Source organism: Neolamprologus multifasciatus, chromosome 6 (genome assembly GCF_963576455.1).
Source record: "Neolamprologus multifasciatus chromosome 6, fNeoMul1.2, whole genome shotgun sequence".
In the NCBI taxonomy this organism is placed as follows: Eukaryota; Metazoa; Chordata; class Actinopteri; order Cichliformes; family Cichlidae; genus Neolamprologus; species Neolamprologus multifasciatus.
The window spans coordinates 33577929-33600129 of NC_140444.1; the positions used below are offsets into that span (position 1 = coordinate 33577929).

Consider the following 22201-nt stretch of genomic DNA (forward strand, 5'->3'; position numbering starts at 1 on the left):
ATGTCTTTTTATAAAACGCAAAGAAAAAAAATGCAAAATATAAATAAGGTTTAAAAAATGGGTTTAAAAAAATATAAAAGGGTTTCAAGACAAAGCCACGCACACACACACACACACACAGATTTTTTTTCACACATAAAATCGGTGGGTTCAGTGATAAGCAGCATTAATGTCCTTCTAGTTCCACATAAGACCTAATGTGACAAAAATATGTTTTGAATTGAGTATGAACATGATATTTAATGAATGAATCATCTGTGGTTAGACTGAAGTATTAATTTCAGCAGTCGAGCCTCACTTCAAAAATGTTTCCCTTATAGAAAAGGGTTTTCATTAGCTTTCACCACTCATTTCACTCTCTGCAATGCACTCACTCTATGCATTGTTCTTTTAAGTCTCTCAGTGGGGCTTCTTGATATGATCAGCTAACTAAACTACTGCGCAAAAGCCAGGGAAAATGAGCTTTTTATTAAAAAGAAACCCAAAAGCAGGCACAAACCAGGGGAGACAGGTTGCGGATAAAGGTGAATTTAATGAAATGGGGAAGGTGGTGATTGGTTGGGTGAAGATTCCGGCTGGAAAGCTGGAAGAACGGGTCTGGTGAGTATTGCAGAATTCCTCTGGACGGAGCATGAGAAGTGCAGAGCAGGAGCTGCAGCTACAGCTGCAAGAGGCAGCACTGAACAAATTCAGGATAAGAAAGCAAATTACTAACAGTAAGACTTTTAGTAATTTGTGATAAGGGCAAAATTGACTGGCCTCAGGTAGTGGAGGCCACAATCAACCATGGTAGTCCAGGTAGAGCTGGGTGTTTTTAGATGCTTGATAGCTGAGATAAGGGGCACTGGCATGAGAAACACTTTAGCATACAGAGAATTCTTCAAATAATGTCCATCTGAGTCAACTCTGTTCTAAGCACACTGACTCCAAACTGATGGAGAAAGAGAGGTTTAAACTGTCAGAGCAGTTAAGTGTCTGATTTTAAGCTCTTGGAAAAGTAAGAGTTTGAAATATGGAGCCACACCCCCTCTGATGTTATTTAGTAGCTGGAGTTCAAGTTAAAACACGCAGTAAGTATAACTGCAAGTCAGCTACTTATCCGAGCCACATTATGTAAGGCTCTTTCTGATGAATGATTTAAAGCACACAAACACTTCCAGTCTGGTGTTTTTGTTGGTTTGTTTACAAAGAAAAAAACAAAACATTTTTTGAGCATCAGACGGTACAATTACATCAAATAAAAATATTAAGCCATTGGGCTTTTAACTATCATCATTTGCCATTTCCCATTATTGCCTATGGTTGATCATGTGATGAAACACCGTAAACACTGTAGTTTATCATCCATCCCCACGAGTAGACTGTACTGTTTCTGAATATTTTGCTGACTTGTTTTTATCTCTACTCATCTGAACAGGAGTTTTTTTGTTTGTTCATTAGTTTGCTTCCCTTGTTGTAGTGATTTGGTGAGCATCTGAGTGCCTTTTTAGTATCACTGCTTTTTACTGTAATTCCAGCTCCTTAGATTGAGGCAGCGCTGAACAGTAATTACAGTCTACTGCTGCTTTTGTGCTATAAGACCGAACTCTCTAGTCAGACACAAAACCTGGTGATATTAACAATTAATAAGAACTTGCTGTTCTTGTCCATGGAAGTTGTTTTCCTTTTAAATCATGTTTTCTTGTTGTTGTTGAGGCGAGGACACAAACCTTTTTGAGTCAGAAACGGGTAGGTATCATTCCTAAGTGCTTTGCTCAAAGGCATTTCATCTGTGGCTGCAGACAGAGGAGAGTATGTGTATTATTGAGCCATCCAGATTTTCTCAGCATGTCACACCTGCTGCCACATAGCTCTGCAGTGGATCAGGTGTAGCGAGGTTTTATTTACCAGCTGTGACAGTGTATTGTTTTCAGCTTGTGTGTGTGTGTTTATAAGTGTGTTTTTGTGTGTCATCGGGACAAAATATGACACTTATGACATCTCCTATTGTGGGAATTACAACAATTGAGGTTTAAAGTTTGGCAGATGTCGCTCTGATTTGATGTGGTGTGTAAACATGATACAAGTCCTTCTGGAAGACAGTTTTACAACATGGCTAAATTCGAGTCAGTCAGCCAGTTTTTTTGATACTGATGGAGGGTAAGAGCCAGTACTTTAGGTTGTATATATATATATATATATATATATATATATATATATATATATATATATATATATATATATAACTATGTTATTCATACTGTGCTGAAGAGTGCTTGCCCCCCAGAGTCCAGTCCATTCAACCAGTGTGTTCTAAGGTGCATTTAAAACCCACGAGGGCATGGAGCTACCTGCCAGAGAGCAGCAGGTAAGCGCATAGTCCCTCCTGCTAGCCCTCAATGTCTATGTGTATTTAAAATTGAGAGGTGGGCAACGACGCCAGGGGTGAGGTGTACACCCTGATGGTAATTGGGATTCCGTGTAGCGTGCCCACCCCCAAGATCCTATATGTATGTGTAATGAGAGTGTGAGTAATGTGAATGTCTAAGTTATGGGATAAAATTGAGGCAGAGGCAGCCAGAAGGGGACGGGGGGGGGGGGGGGGGGGGGGGGGGTTACCTCCTCTGCACCCTGGTGACACACCCCTACTCCAAGGCCCTGCATGTGTGGGTGGAGATGGGGAGGGAAGGAAGGGAGGGGCAAGTGACCCCTCCCTGGGGCCAGCTCCCCCGCTGACCCCAGTAGGCACCCCCATACTCCGCGACCCGCCAGGGAAGGGGGGCCCAGGCCCATCCGAACCGGGGCCCAGTGCAGCGGCGCCGCCTGGCCCCACAGAGCCCGGGGCAGTCCACCCAACCCCACCACAGAGAAAACTGCACCCACCCCATCATCTACTCATCTTCCAGACTACATAAGACAATAGACGCCCAGGTTGAGATCTTCCTCCACCTCTCCTGTATCTCCCCCTCTTGCAGAGAGAGTTCCTGAGAGAGGAAAGCTCCTGCAAGATGTGACAACCCCCCCCCGCCACCACCAGTTGAAGAGCCCCCCAGGTGGCTCGACGCACCGGCAGCACCCTGCGCCAGGGGTGGGCCCCCATACACCCACCCGCCCACAACCCCGGCAACACACCAACCAGGACCCAGGCCCCCAGAACCTGACGCCCCCTGACGCCCTAAGCCTGACCCTACCCCCACACCAATCACAACAGTGAAGGCGAGACCAAAATATGACCCCCCACCCCCACTAGGTGATGGAGCTGATCAGAGGAGCCCAGAGCGATTGATCTGATGTGGTGGCAGAGGCTGTATCAAGACTAATGTAATCTAATAGATAATTTCTATATTGGTTAGAATTAAGATTGTTTTTATTTTTCCAGTTCATGAGGACTGTTTTCTTGGCTATGCATAGGGCAGCCATATGGGCTATATTCTTTTCTGAAGTGACATTATCTAAGCTGCCCAACAAACACACTAAGGGGGAAGTTGGAATGTTACATTTCAGACACTTTGATAAGTCTTCACATATCTCGCGCCAAAACTTCTGAACTGGTGGACAGAACCAAAGAGCGTGGATATAATTGTCCGGTGAATTGGTTTGACAGTGTGAGCAGTTGTTGGTAGATGCAAAGCCCATCTTGAACATCCGATGACCTGTATAGTGCACTCTGTAGTATTTTGTATTGAATTAATTGAAGACTGGGATTTCTGATTAGATGAAAGGTTTTTAAGCAAATCTGAGACCAGAAGTTTTGGTCTAAGTTAACTGATAAATCCGCTTCCCATTTTGCAATAGGAAGTGATATTGATTCATCTGTTTTAGAAAGCATTCTGTATATTTTGGATAGTAATTTGGGGGTTTTAAGAGTAAGAAATTGAACCACACTTGGTGGTGTTTGTAGTTCAACTTGACCCGGTTTAAATTTCTTTTTTATTATGGATTTGATTTGTTGATATTCTAAAAATCTTTTCTTGTTGATTCCATATTGTGTAACTAGTCTGTCAAATGAAATAAATTCTGTTCCTTCTAGTATATGTTCTACATATTTGATTCCTTTACCATTCCAATCTGAAAAGTTTATCATATTATTGTTTTGTAATATGTCAGGGTTGTTCCAGATAGGTGTACGTTTGCATGGGATTAATGAAGACTCTGTCAACTTCAGAAACTCCCACCATGCTGTCAGAGAAGAGCTGATGTTGATGCTTTTGAAGCATTCATGTCGTTGGATGTTTGAGCTGATAAATGGTAGATCTGAAATCTCTAGATTATTGCAAAGTGCTTGTTCTACATCTAGCCAAGGTTCATCTAAGAGGGTATGTTTTAGCCATCCTGAGATAAACTGAAGCCTGTTGGCTAAGAAGTAGTGCTGAAAGTTAGGTAGTTCTAATCCTCCTTTATCCTTGGTCTTTTGTAGTGTTTTTAAGCTTATACGTGGGGGCTTATTTTTCCAAAGGAATTTGGACATATATGAATCTAGAGATCTGAACCAATCTTGCGGCGGTTTAGTTGGGATCATTGAGAATAAATAATTTATTTTTGGTAATACCATCATTTTTCATAGCAGCAACCCTTCCCATGAGTGATATGGGTAGACATTTCCATCTAGCCAGATCACCTTCTACTTTCTTTAAAAGTGGGGTATGGTTTAATTTAGTTAGATCTGCAAGCTTGGGAGAAATATTAATACCTAAATATTTTATATTTCCCGATTGCAGTGGAGTAGAAGAGGAATTATGGAAGCAGCAATTAATAGGAAGGACTGATTTTGACCAGTTAATTGAGTAATCTGATATTCTTGCAAAAGAGTTTATCAATTCAATCACCCCAGAGATATTGGTTTGTGAATTTTGGAGAAAGAGTAACACATCATCAGCATAAAGGCTGATTTTATGTTCCACGTTCTTGCATTTTATGCCCTTAATTGCTGAATTCTGTCTAATTGCTGCTGCTAGTGGTTCGATAAAAATTGCAAACAGTGAAGGGGAGAGTGGGCATCCCTGCCTGGTGCCCCTCAGGAGACATAAGCTGGAGGATGTCTGGTCATTTGTTCTGACACAAGCTGTTGGGGAATTATATAATATTTTAACCAGTTGATGAAAGAAGATCCAAAACCAAATTTGTGTAAAGTTGCAAATAGAAATTTCCAGTTTCCAGTTTCCAAACGCTTTTTCTGCATCTAAGGAAAATATTGTAGTTTCAAGGTTTTTACTGTATGAGTAGTCTATCAAATTAAGTAATCTACGTGTATTTGTTGATGAGTGCCTACCTTTTATGAAACCAGTTTGGTCAGGATGAATTAAGAGGGGGGGTTATTTTCTCTAGTCTCTTCGAGAGAGCTTTGCAGATTATTTTGAGGTCTACATTAATAAGGGATATTGGACGATAGCTTGAGGGATATACAGGGTCTTTGCCTGGTTTTAGCAGGAGATTAATGTTTGCAGAATTCATATTTGATGGAAGTCTGCCCTTTTCTTTGATTTCTAACAACGTTCTGTAAAAAACTGGTGCTAGAATCGTCCAGAATTCTTTGTAGAATTCTGCAGGAAAGCCGTCTGGACCTGGAGCCTTATTATTGGACATACTTATCAGGGCTTCCTGGAGTTCACCTGATGTCAGTGGCGAATCCAGTGCCATTGCTTGAGAGTCTAATAATTTTGGGAGAGTTATGTTGTCTAAAAATCGATCAATTTCCTTTTTAGATGGGTTTATTTGTGGTGAATACAACGTTTTATAGAAATCCCTGAAAATGTTGTTTATTTGTTTCGGTTCATATATTGTGTTCCCAGATGAATCTTGAACAGCACATATAGTTGTTTTTTCTTTATTTATTTTTAGCTGGTTTGCTAGAAATTGACCGGATTTATTACTATGTTCATAATTTTGTAAGCGTAGTCTTTGTACTAAGAATTTTGTTTTTTTTTATCAATTATCTCATTTAATTCTAGTTTTGTTTTGCGTATTTTGTTCAATGTTTCCTGATCTTGGTGGGACGCATAGGCTTCTTCTAGTGATTTGATGTTTTTTTCTAATTCCTGAATATTTTTGTTTTCTTTTTTCTTTTTATGTGATGAGAAATAAATTATTTTACCTCTCATCACAGCTTTCCCTGCTTCCCATAAAACAGAAGCTGATGTTCCGGGAGTGTCATTAAAGTCTAAATATGAAGTCCACTCTTTTTTAAAATATTTAATAAAGTCTTCATCTTTAAGCAGTGATGTATTAAATCTCCAGTTTTTACTTGGCATAGTATTATTCTTGTGCATTAGTGTTAAAGATACAGGAGCATGATCGCTGACAGCTATAGGGTGAATCTCAGTGTCTGAAACGTCACTCAGCAGTGAGCTGCTGACCAAAAAACAATCCAGACGAGAGTAGGAGTGATAAACATGTGAAAAAAAAGTATATTCCTTACTGGTGGGGTGAAGGGAGCGCCATGCATCGCAAAGACCAAAGTCGCTCATATACTGTTTGATTATATTTGTGGACTGCCAATTACGCTGAGTTCCTGCTGTATTGAGCCTATCCATTTCTTCATTCAGTCCGAGGTTGAGGTCGCCTCCAAGCACAAGTGTGCCATCTAAGTGTTCAGAGAGTGCTTTGAAAAAAACGTGAAAGAATGAGGGATCATCAACATTTGGACCATATACACTTACAATACATAGCTTTTTATCAAGTATAGATAGTTTAATGATTAAGAATCTGCCCTCTGGATCTATAACTGTATCGAGTACTGTGAAATTAATTTTTTTATGTATTAAAATTGCTACTCCCCTTTGTCTAGAATTATAACAAGCTGAGAACACATTAGGAAACTCAGGTGTTTTAAGTTCATTCGAACCTCTAAGAGGTCTGTGGGTCTCTTGTAAAAGGACAACATCTGCCTGTAGTTTTTTGAGTTGGTTAAATATTTTTAACCTCTTTTCTCTGGAGCCAGCTCCATTTACATTCCATGTAACGAATCTTAGTGCACCCATAGATGTCTGTACATAACTAGGGGTGTACTCTGTGTGTGTCGCTTAGACAGGTGGAGAGAATACATCACTTGTTCATAAATAAGGAGAGGGAGAGAGAGAGAAAATGTGTGGCGAGATGCTCCCTGAGTCTGACTATGTGTTTGCATATTTACTAATATGAGTATGCTTGGCTTAAGTGTGTGTATCCTGTAGGTCTGTGTGCGCTGTCTGACTGATGTAAATGTGCTGCCGTTGAGCGCATGACTGTGCGTGATCGTGCAGTGAGTAAGTGTCGAAATAAATGATGTTGTTTGTGGATGAGTGTGGAAGCAGGTGATCGAAGCAGTGAAAGAAATAAAGAAAGAAACCAAGGACGAGGGTGAGCAGCATAAAAACAAGAGGGGGAAAGAGAGAAAAAAAAAAAAACGAGAAGAGAGAAAAGAAAACGTAAACATTCCAATTAAATCACTGACGGAGAGTGACGGTGTTAATACTGCTATGAAATCACACTTAAGATGCGATTTGATACTGGTAAGTTAAACAGATGTTAATGCAAGTTAGTGTGAGTGGATAGGGAAAGGGTGTAGCGGATTCTTATCTGGTCTGAAGTTAATACACCCATATGGAAAAGATATATATAAATCTTATAAGGTTTTTATCTGTCTTGTGTGAAACTTGTATGAAAAATATACAAGAGTGAAAATACATATAAGATCCCTTGAAAAATTATATAAATGAAACTTGCATGTTTTGGATACTTCTTAAAAAATTATATGACATTAACCCAACATATATTATCCTAAGAAGAAAAATGTAATATCATACTTATATGAGTTAGACAATCATGAGTGAAACTAAACTATTGTAAGTTTTTTATAGAGAACAAAAGATTTACTTGTGTTATCACAAACAGGAAACAACTAACAATTAACATTGAATGACAATAAGAAGGGGAAAGCCACAAATTTACGAGAAGTTTGCTCTGAACATGTGATTAAATAAAACCCTACTACATTAGAATTTCCCTCTGGGATTGATAAAAATGCTTTTCATTCATTTGTGTAAAGTTTATTTATTTCTTTGTTTAGCATTTTTGCAAAACTAGGCATCCTATTCCTGACTTTCAAATAATGTTTTTTCCCATTATTGCATTGACATTTAAAGAACAAACTTTTCCAATAAGTTTGACAAATGATTAAATCAACGCAGTAAATATTCAAAATCCATCTTGAATGTATTCTATATAGACAGAAAAGATGGAAAAGATATTATACAATATTCATATTGTAGAAATATTTTTAATTTTGCACAGAATCAGCAGATTACACAAAGATGTAGATAAAATACATTTTATATATAATTTTTATATATAATATATTTTTGTCTTTTTACATGACCCAGATTCATTATGACAGTGCTTTAAGGACCATTTAAACACCACACCACTAGTTTAATGGAATTACATTGAAATACATAAATGTTGTGAACATGCATTGCAAAATGTTTTAACAGAAATATATTCCACTCAGGTCAGAAACCCATGTTTCAATAAAGACGCTGTTCAGAAATGACAGCGTGAATGCGCCACCTTTCTGAACTGCTATGGCTTTAGACCTTGTTAGCTGCACATTTCACTCTTAATTAGAATGACATTTGACACAATTGAAAGCCTCTCTCCCATAATCAACCCCATAATCAGTAGCTCCACCTTCACATTTAGATTGAATCATTTACAATAAGATTTAAGATTAAATCATTTACAATAGTATGTATTCAGTAGCTGACATACAATTGAGGTAGAGTCTGGACACTGTATGTACATACATGGCCTAACTATCTGAGTAGCATTTATGGCTTTGTAAAAGCCTGTGGGAAAGTGAACAGTTGACATATAGCTCAGCTGAGTTCTGATAAGAGAACCTCTGGCTAACTTTTGCACTGTGCAATTACCATATTTTCCTATAGCATATAAACAATGACTATCCATTTCAACAAAGTGTGAGACAGCAAAAATACTTCCATTTTTTAGAAGCACCACATAATTGTTTCTTTGTTTTGTTTTGCTGTACGTGTAACCGTGAACAATGTTTCCATTCACAGAAATTCTCTTGTAGTAACTCACCACAGAGTTTGTGGGAACCTCTCTAACTGGGTGGAGAGCAGCTTGATCTCTCAGAGATATTTGTCTTACATTTGGTGAACCAAGGGCAGTCACCTGAGTAAACTTTTCATGCCTCTTGACATGCTGGGTTTCTTGTCTCATTTCATTGCAGAACTGCTTAACTTCTGCAGCTGCATTTGTTAAGAACTGCTTAGCTAAACGAGGAAAGGCACGGGAGACTGCCACTCGTTTGCATATTTGTTGTGGTACAGCTTGACTACTTTTTATTTGTTTCAAGAGGTACCCATTGAAACTTTCAAACATAAAGGCTGAGTGAGCCCATAAAGGACCCCATTGCACAACACTTTTACTCAAATGCAACAATGAATGAACATTGAATGTCATGTGCTGTTTTCCATACAGAGATTGTACACCTCCAACAAAGTACACTAATGAGTCGTGTGCGTGGTTTATCAGTTCAGTATTTAATTCGGACCCCAAGAGAATGCTTATCCCTTCTACCAGTAATGCCCAATGACAGTGATACTTCTGTGGAAGTATGCCTTTCAGAACTGGCAAGCTATAGTACAAAAGCCAATGTTGCCACTCGTGAGCTTTCCAGAATTTGCGTTCAATTAAAGATCTTGGAACTCGAGCGACGATACCTGGAGGTTTAATAGACAAGAGGTGTTTGTCTATGCTTGCTGTTTGTACACCAATGTACCATGGCTCAGAAGTGTTTTTAGAATCCATCCATAAAGATGCCATGTATCTGCACACACCAAGCAGTACACAGTGCATGTAGTCAGGGACCATTCCATTGATAAGATCAAACAATGGCAAATCTGCAAGAGGAGATGAGCCCTTTATCCCCAATATAGTCTTCCCTTGTCTTTCAGCTATTTGTCCTATTTCTACTGTGGTTTTATGATTTCTGTCACTTGGCTTTTCATCAGGACATGCGTAAACCCTTGTGTTTCCATTCCCTTTCCTTGTTTGCATCCCAGGATGAAGGCAAACTCCACAGCCATATTCACCATTAAATTGCTTGAAATTCTGTAACAATGGTCTTGCTACAGCATCACACACACAGCACAATGTGTGTACTTTCATGTGTCTCTGTGCCTGATTGTTAGGATCTTGCCACTCAAAACCAACTTGAGAAAGATTTGCACACTCCTCGACAAATGGTTTAAAGAAGCAGGACATGTCTGGCTTTTTGGATCCAAACCATAAAGCACATAGAAGTACATGTTTGTCTCTACTCTCCGGTGGTATCTCATTAATGCAACACAATATTGGCCAAATACTAAATTTGGAAGACTGAAAAACTGGTACACCATCACAATTAAAAGTGAGGGACAGAAAATCATCTTTACTGGTAGACTTTAAGGTCTGATACAAGCTGCCATCACATATGTCCTTTATTACACGGCTACCACTGGGATCACCTCTGAAACATAGATCATGCACATTGTGGTTCTCAAGAATGTCTTTTAGCTGATCTTTTAATGGTATACTAATAAAAAAGTTACCTTCCTCTAAACTGGCTTTCACTGTTGTGAATGAAGAACATGACACACAATTAAGTGTTTCTTCCAAAGATTGTGAAGACCCCATGTACTTAGTACAAACTCTACAGTAATGATGTCGTTTAAACTGGTTTGTAATATCAGTGAAGGGTTTCTCCAGAAAATACCTGCTTGATGGAACTACAGTAGTCCCAGCAGAATGTAACTTGAGCAGTTTCAGCAAGTCCTCCATTAATACACCTGTAGTGTTGTGTCTCAAAGCAAAGGAGAGGATTGAGATGATGCTTTGATTTTCTGTTAGTCCACTGGAGCAGTTCACATCAACTCCTGCTTCAGGGGCGTTCTCCTGAATGGTTGAAAAAGAATTGTGTTATATTTGAGCAGGTTTCACTTGTTTTCATATGTAGCCTTGTTTTTTTTTTTTCAAAACTGCATTTACAACATAAACAGCAGTCATAGCGACGTTTGTCATAGTTAAAAATGCAATTAACCGCAAGTCTTACCTGTACCATTGTGACCATTTCTATTCTTTCCTCCTGTCTTTGGGTGGCATCTTCATTGTTTCCCTGAGAAGTATTCAAATTAACTACTCTTTAAAGAAAAGAGAGCCATAGAAGGGGAACACATCTTGCATTTGTTTCTTACCAGTGAAACCGTTTGTGGTTCTGGTATCTGCTCTTCTCTTTGGGTAGCATCTTCACTTTCCTGTGAGGAATACAACCCAAGTATTGAATATATAAATGAATTAAATATCCGAATGATATATTCCAAAACAAGTAGTGAGTCTGTCACTGGAAGGGGAACACATCTTGCATTTGTTTCTTACCAGTGAAACCGTTTGTGGTTCTGGTATCTGCTCATCTCTTTGGGTAGCATCTTCACTTTCCTGTGAGGAATACAACCCAAGTATTGAATATTGAATTTATAAATGAATTAAATATCCAAATGATATATTCAAAAACAAGTAGTGAGTCTGTCACTGACATATTTAAACAGCTTAATGGTGAGCTGTACTTTTCACTTTTACAATGTGATGGAGTAGCGTAGAAGAGACATAAGAATGAAAGTAATGCTTTATTGTGGCCTTTTTTCTGTATGTTGCTTTTAAAAGGAGAGAGAAAGAGAGAGAGAGAGAGAGACTATAATAATGTATTTTTATTTACCATTGGAACTGTGAAAGTTCCTTCTCTCTGGCTGTCATCTTCACCATTGTCCTTGAAATGATACAAATGAACAACTTGTTTAAGATACATTTTTCACAGCTCCTCTGAAAACCGTCGGGATGAAATTTCCATGTTGTTATTATTATCATTGTTATTATTCTTAATGTTTTTATTGACCTTTAAATAAACACAATGAAAGAGGTTGGCTTCTAAGTAAAAAACTACATTTTTTTATTATATTTATCATCTCACAATTACTTAAGTAGCACTTCAGATTCCTTTCAATGCAGAAACATTATGAATATAGTCTAGATTCTCAAATACTTTGCATTTTCTTATCATAACTAACCTAAACAGAATTCATCAGTCATTTGGCAAACACAATAAATTATGTTGCATAACTTATTTAAAATAAATATCTATGTAAGTGTATGGAATTATTCGTTTGTTAACCTGCTTAGTACACACAACACAAAAATATAAGCCACGTTATGGGTGTCAAATTAGAACTGAAACGTTCCACTTAACCAAACTATTAAAACCCAAACACTTTGTATCAAGTGCTACTATGGTAGCTGATAAGACATTAACGATATACATTCACTTACTTGTTGTTGTGTGTTGTGCTGTCCGATGTCAGTCAAAGCTCTGTCGATTTTTCTAAAAAAATAAATAAATTCTTGTAGCTTTCATAACAATGACAGAAACTGACAACTGTATTAACTTATTGGCAAAGGTGCATATACCGTTTTTTCCATCTGGTCAAAGTACGTGAAGGAACGTTTTTCCGCATCCAGTCTATTTCACTTGTGTCAGATCTATAATGTTTTCTTTTCGGCATCGCTGTCTCTTAAGTTACAAAACTCGGTTGGAATGTCAGTATAGTCTATAATCTGTGAAAAACATATTCTACCGCCAAATAGAGAAAATACTGACGTAGAGCATGAACTCAAAACTTTGTTTTCAGCTGTGACTGCCATGATTGGTTAAGTGTAAGGTCAAATATGAGGATACACCAATCAAAGGCAAAGTAGGGCGGTCCATGCTGCAGCGTACAGGTGGCCAGCTTTCACCGCGAGACCTCACACGGTCCTCATCAGGTAACGGCTTCGTTACGTAATTTAACAACAAGCGGGAAATCGGTCTAATAAAGTGTGTCTTGCAAAGATGGAGACTACGGAGACGAATAAAACTAATATCAGAGGTAAGTCGCCTAAATGTTTTTGAATTTGAATGATTTAGCTTAAGCTAATAGCTTGCTAAAAGTGGTTTGATGTTTTACGGGTCACATAGAAACAAGTGACCAACGTGGAAATGCTCTCTTCAGAGACTTATGCATGCGACATAGCACTTGGTGGCATTAAAATGGTTCAAACGGGAAAAGTATGCCTATAGAAACCATGTCAAATAGAATATTTTTTTATAAGAAAAAGCCTTTATTAGCATATAGCCCGTAGCATTCTAGCTAGCAAATAGCAATTCTTTTTTTCCTCCCCCCCTTCATTTACTACAGAACACAAGGAGAGGAAGTTTGCAGTGGTGCAGTGGAGTGAAGGGGAGGACTATGGAAAGCTTAGTGAAGTAAAAACTGTTAACATACGGGGGTATGATGACTCCAAGATGGACCAGCATGGGAATCCCATATCCACTTACTCGGCAGTTATTGAATGGCGCCATGGGAAGAAACAGCGAGGAGGGTGGCCACACTACAGGGGCACTGTTGTTTTTGTCTCTGGTAAGTAATTGTTAATATGATTTGAAATGTCCTTCTCTACTTGAAAGTAGTTCTCTAAAGAAAAACTGAATTCACGCTTTCAAGTCATGTGCTTACTTCATTTGGCCAGGGAGCTGAAGACTGTACTACATGTTTACTTAATATACATGATGCTTTGTTAATCTTAAAAAGTCGCAACAGTTTTGTATTTTATCACTCGTCTTTACTCTGCTCTAAGTAAAGGTTTACATATTAACACAGTAAATCTCCTAAACGTGGCTCCTACTCCTTTTAACCCTAACCCCTGACTAATGAGATGGTTGCTTTTAGATGTTGAATAGTTGTATATTTTATGTTTCACATGGATGGAAATTCTGTGAAATAGGAATTGTTTGTTTTTTTGCTAACTGCACTATGTGAATCACAACTCAACACAAAACTAGGCACTGTTACTGCAGTCTTCTTCTTCTCTTTCTCTATCCCATATACAAATGTTCTCTTTTCTTTGTTAGCTCTCTCTTTCACACAGGTCGAAGAACCATTCCAGTGTTCAGTTGCATTTTTAGTCAGGAGTAAAAAAAACATTCATTACTGCAATTACCTGAAAACACAACATAGTCCGGTGATTAAAAAAAAAAAAACACCTGTGGAGTAATAAGCGGATTGTTGTAATGTCTTTTTGTTTCCTCCTTTGTGCTCTAGCTACTCGTTTTGAGGCAGCTCGGAAAATTAATGCACTGCTGAAGGAAAATGAACCAGCGGACCTGACCAAGAGGGTATCTGTCCATCCTGAAAACTATCAGGATGATTCTGATGACTCCGATCAAATGAGACTCAGATTCTGTCGCAGCCATTGCAACTCAAGGTGACATTTCACTTGGAACCGTTTTGTAGTATCCGTGTTTTACATGTTATCTAAACACTCCATCTTTAAATATTGGCTTCTAGGCTAGTGTCAATCATTAGGAAACCATTATATACATGTTTTCATGTGGAAAATGAAACATTTTAGGTGATGGCTCCTTTAAAAAGTTGACACTATTGTGTTGTACATCTACCATTGGATGGAGTCTATGCAGGCTACAGCCTTATGAAACGGGACAGTGTAGCCTGCAAGTAGCTTTTCTTGTTTATGTCTGAACATCCTCACCATCTTTCTATTTCTGTCACCAAGCAATGACTGTAGTACTTCTCTTTCCCTAAAAAGATATATATTTTACTGATTTTTACCTTTTTCAGATCAGATATAATTTTAAAACTGAAATGTATTTATATTTAAGAAAAGGAACTCCACCAGTGGTCCCCCTATTCTACTGCACACAAAGGTCATTTATATACAATGATTGTCAGGATTTGTTAAAGGAAAAAATCACTTGTAGCCTCCTAAATTGAAGAATGGTAAACTTTTTTTTAAACTGTATTCAAATGAGCCCAATCTTTGGAACAGGCCTAGTTACAGTTCTGTGATGTTCAGTACCAGTTAAAGGTTTGGACACACTTTCCCATTATATTTAATTGTAAAATTGTACAAACTTTTGACTGGTACTGTATGTGGCTAAGAAATCAGCTCTTTGAAGTATGCACCCTACACGTTGGGGCATAGCTATTGAATCTGTTGTCTTTACACTTTAGATTCATAACTTTTATGGCAGCTTTGACTATTTTATGTAAATTCCTCTTCTCTCTCGCTATCTTTTTTCATGTCCAGAAGTCAAAGGCTCCTTCAAAGAAAGACCCTGCACAGGAATTCCTTGCAATGTACAGTCATTCACCACCTTCAGATGCTTATGGTGAAAAAAGTCCAAAAAAGACAGTAGTTGATCTAAAGCGGAAGATCCAAGACCTGAAAAAAGAGAATGATAAACTGAAGGAGTTGCTTGTCGAAGGTATCACTTCCTATCACTAATTTAACAATTAAACAGCCAATATATTTGAAAAAGTCACTCTAGCCTATGTATAAACCATTCTGGTAATCATTTTTCATTAATTTACTATATATAGATGTGCCAGAACTCATGAAGACGATGAAAAAGGTGATTAATTTGGCTGAACCTCTTAAGAGATCCAGTTTGGAGCTTCCCCAGATTTCTCCGCAGTCCACGCCCGGTTCATCATCAGATGGTTCGCTGCTGCCCCCTCCCAAATCTACTTCATCCTTCTCAACACCAGCGTCTGTCATTCTATCAACAAAGGAATCCCAGTCATCAAAGGTAATGGAATTTTAAAGAATAAATGGATGAAGTGCATAAATTGGATCTACTGTCTTTCTACTTACAGTTGATCGAACCTTGAACACAGTACCAGTAAAAGTTTGGACAGACTTTCTTATTAGATTTAATGGGAAAATATGTCCAAACTTTTAAATTGGTACTCTACTTAGAAGTATGATGGATCTAATTCAAGTGTTAAATTCATTGACTGTATTTCTGCTGTGAAGTTTCCCTTCTTAACAAAGGAGTCTATGGGGATTGACTCTGTTTTAGAGCCAGCCACTGGTGGAGCAGAGGCAAACTACAATTTTTCTACAAAAGCTTCACTTTTGCATGGGAATGCCTGTGCGAGTAACAAGTGATGCAGAAAAAAGTTTTGAAATCCAGTAGCTTAGCATCTGGACATTGCAGGTGAACGACGGCTCCGGGAATATACATAAATGTCACTGCCTTCAAAACTAGATGAGAAACAGAGTTTTAAGTCTGGAAAGGTATGTAGTTGTTCTTTAAGTCTCTTACATTGATCAAAATGTCTTTTTGTTGGAACAGGTGGAGATTTATCCTGGGACTGGAGTCATGGTAGAGAAACTGGCCTGGGCCTATGCTACTAATGCAAATTCAGCTACAACCTTTGTGAGGCATCTGCTCACAGCAGTCTTCCCTGTGGAAATACTGCTAGTGAGCAATCTTCGAGGGGGAAAACGAGGCAGAGGAGATGCGCGTTTACCGCTCGACAAAAATAAATTGGATGCCATCTACAGTAAGTTTTCAGCTTTTTATGGCATGTTTTCGCAGTTGTCCTTCTGGCATTTAAAGATAACAAAGGAACAATGAAAAAGAAGGGTCACACATATGAAGAATATCTTCTTAACATTTATGCATATATTATTGTTGATGAAGAAAGGCCTCCACCAAATAGAGGACTCTAGTTGATCTTTGTTGAGTTATATCCAGATCAATGAATGGTCTTTTCATGACGTACTATTGTAGGCCTTAGATTTCTCTGGTGTTTCATTTCCTTTATGGTGCATTTTGTTTGTCCAACTTCAAAGTAACAAATGATGGTAGATAAGTATTTTACATTCTGAATGTTCTTGCATTTGATGTATTTCAGTGACTGCATTTACATGGGGTGGCTGTAGCTCAGGTGGCAGAGCGGATCAGCCACTAACCGGAAGGTCGGTGGTTCAATCCCAGGTTGCTCCAGTCTGCATGCCAAATATCCTTGGGCAAGATACTAACCCCATGTTGCTCTCCGATGCATCCATCGGAGTGTGAATGTGTATGAATGTTAGGTACTGCGCACTTAAGGTTAGAAGTGCTTGTGTGAATGGGTGTGATTGGGTGAATGAATTAGCTGTATAAAGCGCTTTGAGTGCTCAGACAGAGTAGAAAAGCGCTATATAAGAACCAGTCCATTTACCATTTACATGCAGCCGATAACCCATTCAAAACTGGAATATTAGCAATAACCCGGTCACACATGGCATTAAAATACCGGCAAAAATCTGAATATAAGTCTTGGAGTTACCCTTTTCTCACCAAAATATTTGGTCATGTAAAACCTCTATCGGCATATCGCCATCAAAATGAAAATGGATTTGTGTTTTGCACATGTTCTATTCCCACGGAATCCTGGTCTTTTGAGTAGAGGAACTTTGTGTATGTGCCGTCTGGCTCTCTGTGACTCTCTCGTCTCATGCATGTGAATGAGTTATTCCGAATGTTTCAGAAACCTGAATAGTGAGCCTAACTCGACCATAACCTGAATATTGGCTGCATGTAAACGTAGTCAATGTAGTGAACCTCTCCATGCATCGTCTGCAAATTTCAAAGCTGGCACCATTAGATATTAAGACTGATTAAAGCAGGATCATTGCACTATTGTTTAAGATCATTGGGTTCTTTTACACTACTAATTCTGTTCTTGTCATCATCACCCCCCCCACCCCCCCCACCCCTTGCATTTTTGTACATATATAGGTGCAACCCTTGAGAAGTGGCCTGGGACCCATCCTTCCAGCATTGGTACTACAATCAATGCCAAGATCACAGAACTCCGGGCCAAAAATAAAAATGTCTCTGTCACAGCATCCCCATAACTTGACTTTCAATGTCTCATTTGGCATGTTTTTGTTATTATAATGCCAATTCATGTTTTATCTATTTAAGATAGTTTGTTTGTTTGTTTTTTAAGTGGGCAGGTTTTTTGCCCTCCAAAGTTTTACTCATGTTAGCAGGTAAAAGTTCCACAAATTTGCAGCAAAAAGGTAAGCAGCTTAGCATGCTCTTTAAACAATAGAGCTTTGATCATGTTAAATATTTCTGTGAAATATCAGTATGTGACTGTTATATCAGTTCAGTGAAAATAAAAGTTAATTGAATTTAAAGATTGCCCAGTATTCATGTTTTTGTTTTTGTTTTCTTCAGTATTAAAATACATTGACTGCCGACCAGTCAATGTCAAAGAAAGTTATGTTGGCTTATGAGTTTGTCTTTGCATTGCTGGTTTTTAACTGATGTTGGTCAAGCAGGGGCAAATGATACTGTTGTCTTTTTCATATGTAATAGATTTTTTTTCTAGTAATGTCAATTTGTATAAAATTAATAATTAAGTTTATAGGTTTTTTTATGAGCTGAGATTTAAGAATTCTTAGAAGAAAAATGTAAAAAAAAAAAATAGTTTACCATAAAAATGTATTGCCTGAACATAAAGAGAAAACATATGTAATCTAACATATTCTTAGAATATATGTATAAAAAGCATTTAAAAAAGAGATTATTGCCCTGCAAACTACATTTACTTTACATATAAAAAAAACTTTATCTAACAGATTTTGTTCATATATGTAAAGCATATGTCTTTATGACAAATATGTACTAAAAAAATGCAAAAATTATATGGAACAGCTATGGAAAACATACTTTGACATGTACTTTTCTTAAATAACTCATACTTAGTTTTAACATGATCCTTATGTGATCCTCTTTATTATCATGTATGAAAGTAATGCGAAAGTGGCCACTTTCAAGAGTAAATCATATAAGCCTTATATGATTCAATATATATGAAGCAAACTAAAGCTGATGCAAATCTTTTCTAAGTTTTTTCTATTTCTTTAACATATGGGTTTTATATGTTTTTTCTATTTCTTTTCCATATGGGCAGCCACGGAGTGATGTTGGGGTCGCGGTGGAGCTGTCCGTCCACGTACAGCCGGTCCACAGCGATGACAGCGCGGGAGCCTTTCTGGATGAAGCCGCGTCAAATTGGGAAGAGGACCCTGCGTCGTTCCAGCATCTCTTTGGGGAACTGATCGTTCACGCTGAAGTCCGTTCCTTTTAGTGGCCGAATTTGGCCACGATAGGATGTGGTCTCCCGGCCGTAGCCCGAATGGGGCCGAGGCGATGCACCCTATCGAAGACGATGTTCTTCACCGTGTCCTCCGGCAGCTTCAGGTGGGTTTTGATGAAGCTTTTTACCGTGGTCTCCGCGTCCTCTCCAGCAGCTTCTGGAATACCAGAAAATACTAGATTATCACGCATGCTACGAGCTTGTAGATCAATAACCGTTTCTTTTATTTAAATTTTTTTTAAAATTTTCTCTATTGAGCTGGGTAACATTTTCTGTGAGAGATTTCACCGACTCCCTTAGCATGGCATTTTCAGCAGCGAGCGTTTCCACTTGCTGCTGGCTGAACTCCAGGGATTCTCGCAAGCATTTAAATTCCCGGTGAAGAATCTCCACCAGGGACAGCCTTGTGTCGAAACTGGACGCAAGGCTGTGTTCAATACACCTTAGAACACACATACATCAACACTACAATGAGCGGGTGGAGGGAGGTTAGGAGTCTTCTCTCACCCTCGTTCTCTGCGGCCTGCTGGAGCAGGGGGGCTAGGAGGAGGAGTTGGCCGTCCAACTGGAGTCCGGAATGTGGGGCCTCCCTGCTGCTGCGGAGTCGGGGCGGTCTGCTTCTCCCCACCGCAGGGAAAAGGGTAACACAACCTGGGTCTGGGTGCAGTTCCCCCCTCCAGGGGCAAGGGTACCTAGACCCGGTTCGTAGAGTACGCTTGGGGAGTGTGATTGTGTGTACAGCGTCTCTTTATGTCTGTCTCCACGTTGGTTGAGTGTGGAGTAAGTGCATATGAGGGTGGGAATGGATGTTTGTATCTGTGTGTGCCTGTATGTCTGTGTCCATATGTCAGGTTGGGTATCAGACGCCACCTCTCTGAGGACAGCTCAGGCCCTCCAAGGTTTGGAGGCCTATCTCCCCCCACCACTTCCCCTGCTGGGGGCGGACTCCCTCAGACATCGGTGCGTTGGTGGTTCTTTGTGTCCGGGGGTGGGCGTCCGGGTACACACCGGCTCACTCCTTGGCGGCTGCTTATCGGGGCCTGGAGCCTGGGGCTCGCTTGGGCCACTTCGGAGGTGGGGTGCCCCCGGCCTCTCGGCCTGGGGCTCGGTCACTCAGGCACAGCTGGCTGCCGGCGGAGCTCACGGGCACGTCACTGCAGCCCCCCCCCGGCTTCTGCTCCGCGGCTGCTGAGTGACCCCTCATCTGGGACTCTCCTCAGCTCTTTCTGGGACAGTGGCACGGCTGCCCCTCTGTTGGTCTTCCTTGGTCTCTTGTGTTCTGGGGGCCTCTGGATGTCTGGAGTTTTGATCTCCTCCATACCTGCTTCATGCCCTGGAGGACGGGGCAGTGGCCCCCCACACCCTCTAGCAGATCATTACATGAAGGAACCTTTTAAGAAAACAAGCACGTCCATGCTCACAGGTGTACACACGGGTGCTCACACACACAAACTACACCCTTTTTGGCTCCTACCTCAAAGCACACTGTGCTGTCGATCTTACGTGCTGCACAATAATGTTTAATATTTAGTATTTACTGTCATATTCCCATATATCATTGTGATGTGGTTTATTGTATTACTCTCGTTTTCTTCTGCTTGTTTTCTTTTTTCTTTCTCAACAGGTGATCCAGGTGATCGATATATGTATTTTTTTTTAAAACATTTTTCTGCTTATTCTGTTGGTTTTTGTTTTTTGCCCTTCTCCCCCGTCCCGTTCTGTTTTTCTTTCCCTCTTTCTTTCTCCCTTTTCTTTCCCCCAGTCAAGTCTGTCCCGTATTCAGCAAGTGAAAATAAAATAAGGAATAAAAGGTGAATCAAATGGACCATTACGGCAAAGCTGGGATGGTCAATTTGGTAAAGAAAATCTGTTGGGCATCTTTCTTCGCCTTTAGACAATAATTCTGATGGCAAAAGAGCCAAACGGGACAGGCAAAAAAAACCAAAAACAAAAAAAAACAGTGTGACCACTGTGTGCCACTGTTAAGTGAGCCGTTTTCTGATTGGCTTAAAGAGTTAGATATGGGTGTGGTTTACTTTAACTTTTGCACTCAAGTAATCCGGTCTTTAAGTTTTTTGAGAATAAATAGAACCAGATACAAAGCATTAAAACATGTTAAAAACACAAAAGCCTTATTAAACGCAGGTTAGTTTGGGATTCATCATGTCATCACTTAAAGATCTTATATGATTGCTAACTCTGCCTGAGCATTGAACTGCCTCTGTGAAAATCATATTGTTGTAAAGTAAATAACAAATCTAAGACACATGTGAGTGGACTGTGTGTCCTGCAGTACTGAATGCATAAAATCATTTACCTTGTTGTGCTTCAAAGCACACGTGTGAGATCCTGAGAAAAAAGTGTGCATTCTCAGTAACAGTAATGCTCGGGAGAGGCTGGATAGTCAAGCCTCGGGCACTGTGCGAGGAAACCATGCATAGTATCTTTGATTACACTGAGCACCAGGATGTAAAAGCTACAGATCATCAAAGGTTTGGTGACTTTCCCCAACAAGATTTAAAAAGATGTTTTTGTCCCTTCACACATTAGGACTTTACTAATGGCTTAATACAACATCTGTGGCTCATCCAATCAAAACTCAGAGTGAAAGCAGTGCAGATTCACCTCTATCATAGAGTACGAAAAAAGAAAACCAAAAACTGATCCATGTCTTTCCTACAACACCAACCAGATGTGTCTGTCACTGCACAGCTTAAACTTTCATGGACCTCAACTGTGCAGATGCACCAGTGCAAAAATACTGCTGACTTGTGTGTTATCTGGTTCACCTGCTTGTTCAGCTCTTTGAGGGCACTGCTGTAGCTGTCCTACCAATGAGCTCTATTTGGGATTTTGGGGGCAATCACTCTCTTATTTTCTTTTTTCTGCAGCATGTGTGGTGTGACATGCCATTCTTTCTGATTTAATATCATCTGAAGATGAACTAAAATGAATTATCTTTAAAAAAAAACCCAACAGGTGGTGATGCTGATGCTGCATAAAATTGTTTAATTGAGCGATAATAAAAACTAAATTATCCAGGTCACTGCAGGCGAAAGTATCTATGCAAAGTTCTGACACTAAGCAAACTTTTAAATATTTGTCATCTAATTGTTATTATGGGGGGAAACAGGGAAAGCAGTATGTGTTATTTACAAGAAGAAAGGCAAAACTATAGAATCAAAAGCTGT

General features: G+C 39.3%; 2 protein-coding genes across 5 annotated transcripts; one reads left to right on the forward strand and one right to left on the reverse strand.

Annotated features, from left to right (window-relative positions):
- Positions 1–8615: 8615 nt before the first annotated feature.
- On the reverse strand, positions 8616–12593 carry LOC146517452 (uncharacterized). Its single transcript, XM_085163557.1, has 6 exons — positions 12478–12593; positions 12340–12391; positions 11732–11782; positions 11395–11454; positions 11072–11134; positions 8616–10914 (listed from the first exon to the last, which is right to left on the reverse strand). The coding sequence occupies exons 1-6, from the start codon at positions 12570–12572 to the stop codon at positions 8689–8691; spliced, it is 2547 nt and encodes an 848-aa protein (XP_085019683.1). The 5' UTR covers positions 12573–12593; the 3' UTR covers positions 8616–8688.
- Positions 12594–12821: 228 nt separating this feature from the next.
- LOC146517453 (uncharacterized) lies at positions 12822–18061 on the forward strand. 4 transcript variants are annotated; one of them, XM_085163559.1, is made up of 7 exons: positions 12822–12935; positions 13245–13466; positions 14148–14310; positions 15154–15331; positions 15447–15655; positions 16205–16415; positions 17639–18061. In XM_085163559.1, the coding sequence occupies exons 4-7, from the start codon at positions 15202–15204 to the stop codon at positions 17755–17757; spliced, it is 669 nt and encodes a 222-aa protein (XP_085019685.1). In that variant the 5' UTR covers positions 12822–12935; positions 13245–13466; positions 14148–14310; positions 15154–15201; the 3' UTR covers positions 17758–18061. The 4 variants fall into 4 exon arrangements, with proteins under 4 accessions (XP_085019685.1, XP_085019686.1, XP_085019687.1 ...); XM_085163560.1 differs by having other exon boundaries at positions 13245–14310; XM_085163561.1 differs by lacking the exon at positions 13245–13466 and having other exon boundaries at positions 12839–12935.
- The last annotated feature ends 4140 nt before the right edge of the window (positions 18062–22201 follow it).

What these genes read in the sequence shown, in the direction of transcription:
- LOC146517452 (XM_085163557.1), bottom strand. Translation starts at nt 12,572, where the DNA reads ATGCCGAAAAGAAAACATTATAGATCTGACACAAGTGAAATAGACTGG. An exon ending in AACCACAAACGGTTTCACTG is followed by an intron (nt 11,135 to 11,394) that starts GTAAGAAACAAA and finishes AATACTTCTCAG; the next exon opens with GGAAACAATGAAGATGCCAC. An exon ending in AAATGGTCACAATGGTACAG is followed by an intron (nt 10,915 to 11,071) that starts GTAAGACTTGCG and finishes TCAACCATTCAG; the next exon opens with GAGAACGCCCCTGAAGCAGG.
- LOC146517453 (XM_085163558.1), top strand. Translation starts at nt 15,091, where the DNA reads ATGGCAGCTTTGACTATTTTATGTAAATTCCTCTTCTCTCTCGCTATC. An exon ending in GAAGGAGTTGCTTGTCGAAG is followed by an intron (nt 15,332 to 15,446) that starts GTATCACTTCCT and finishes TACTATATATAG; the next exon opens with ATGTGCCAGAACTCATGAAG. An exon ending in TAAATTGGATGCCATCTACA is followed by an intron (nt 16,416 to 17,638) that starts GTAAGTTTTCAG and finishes GTACATATATAG; the next exon opens with GTGCAACCCTTGAGAAGTGG.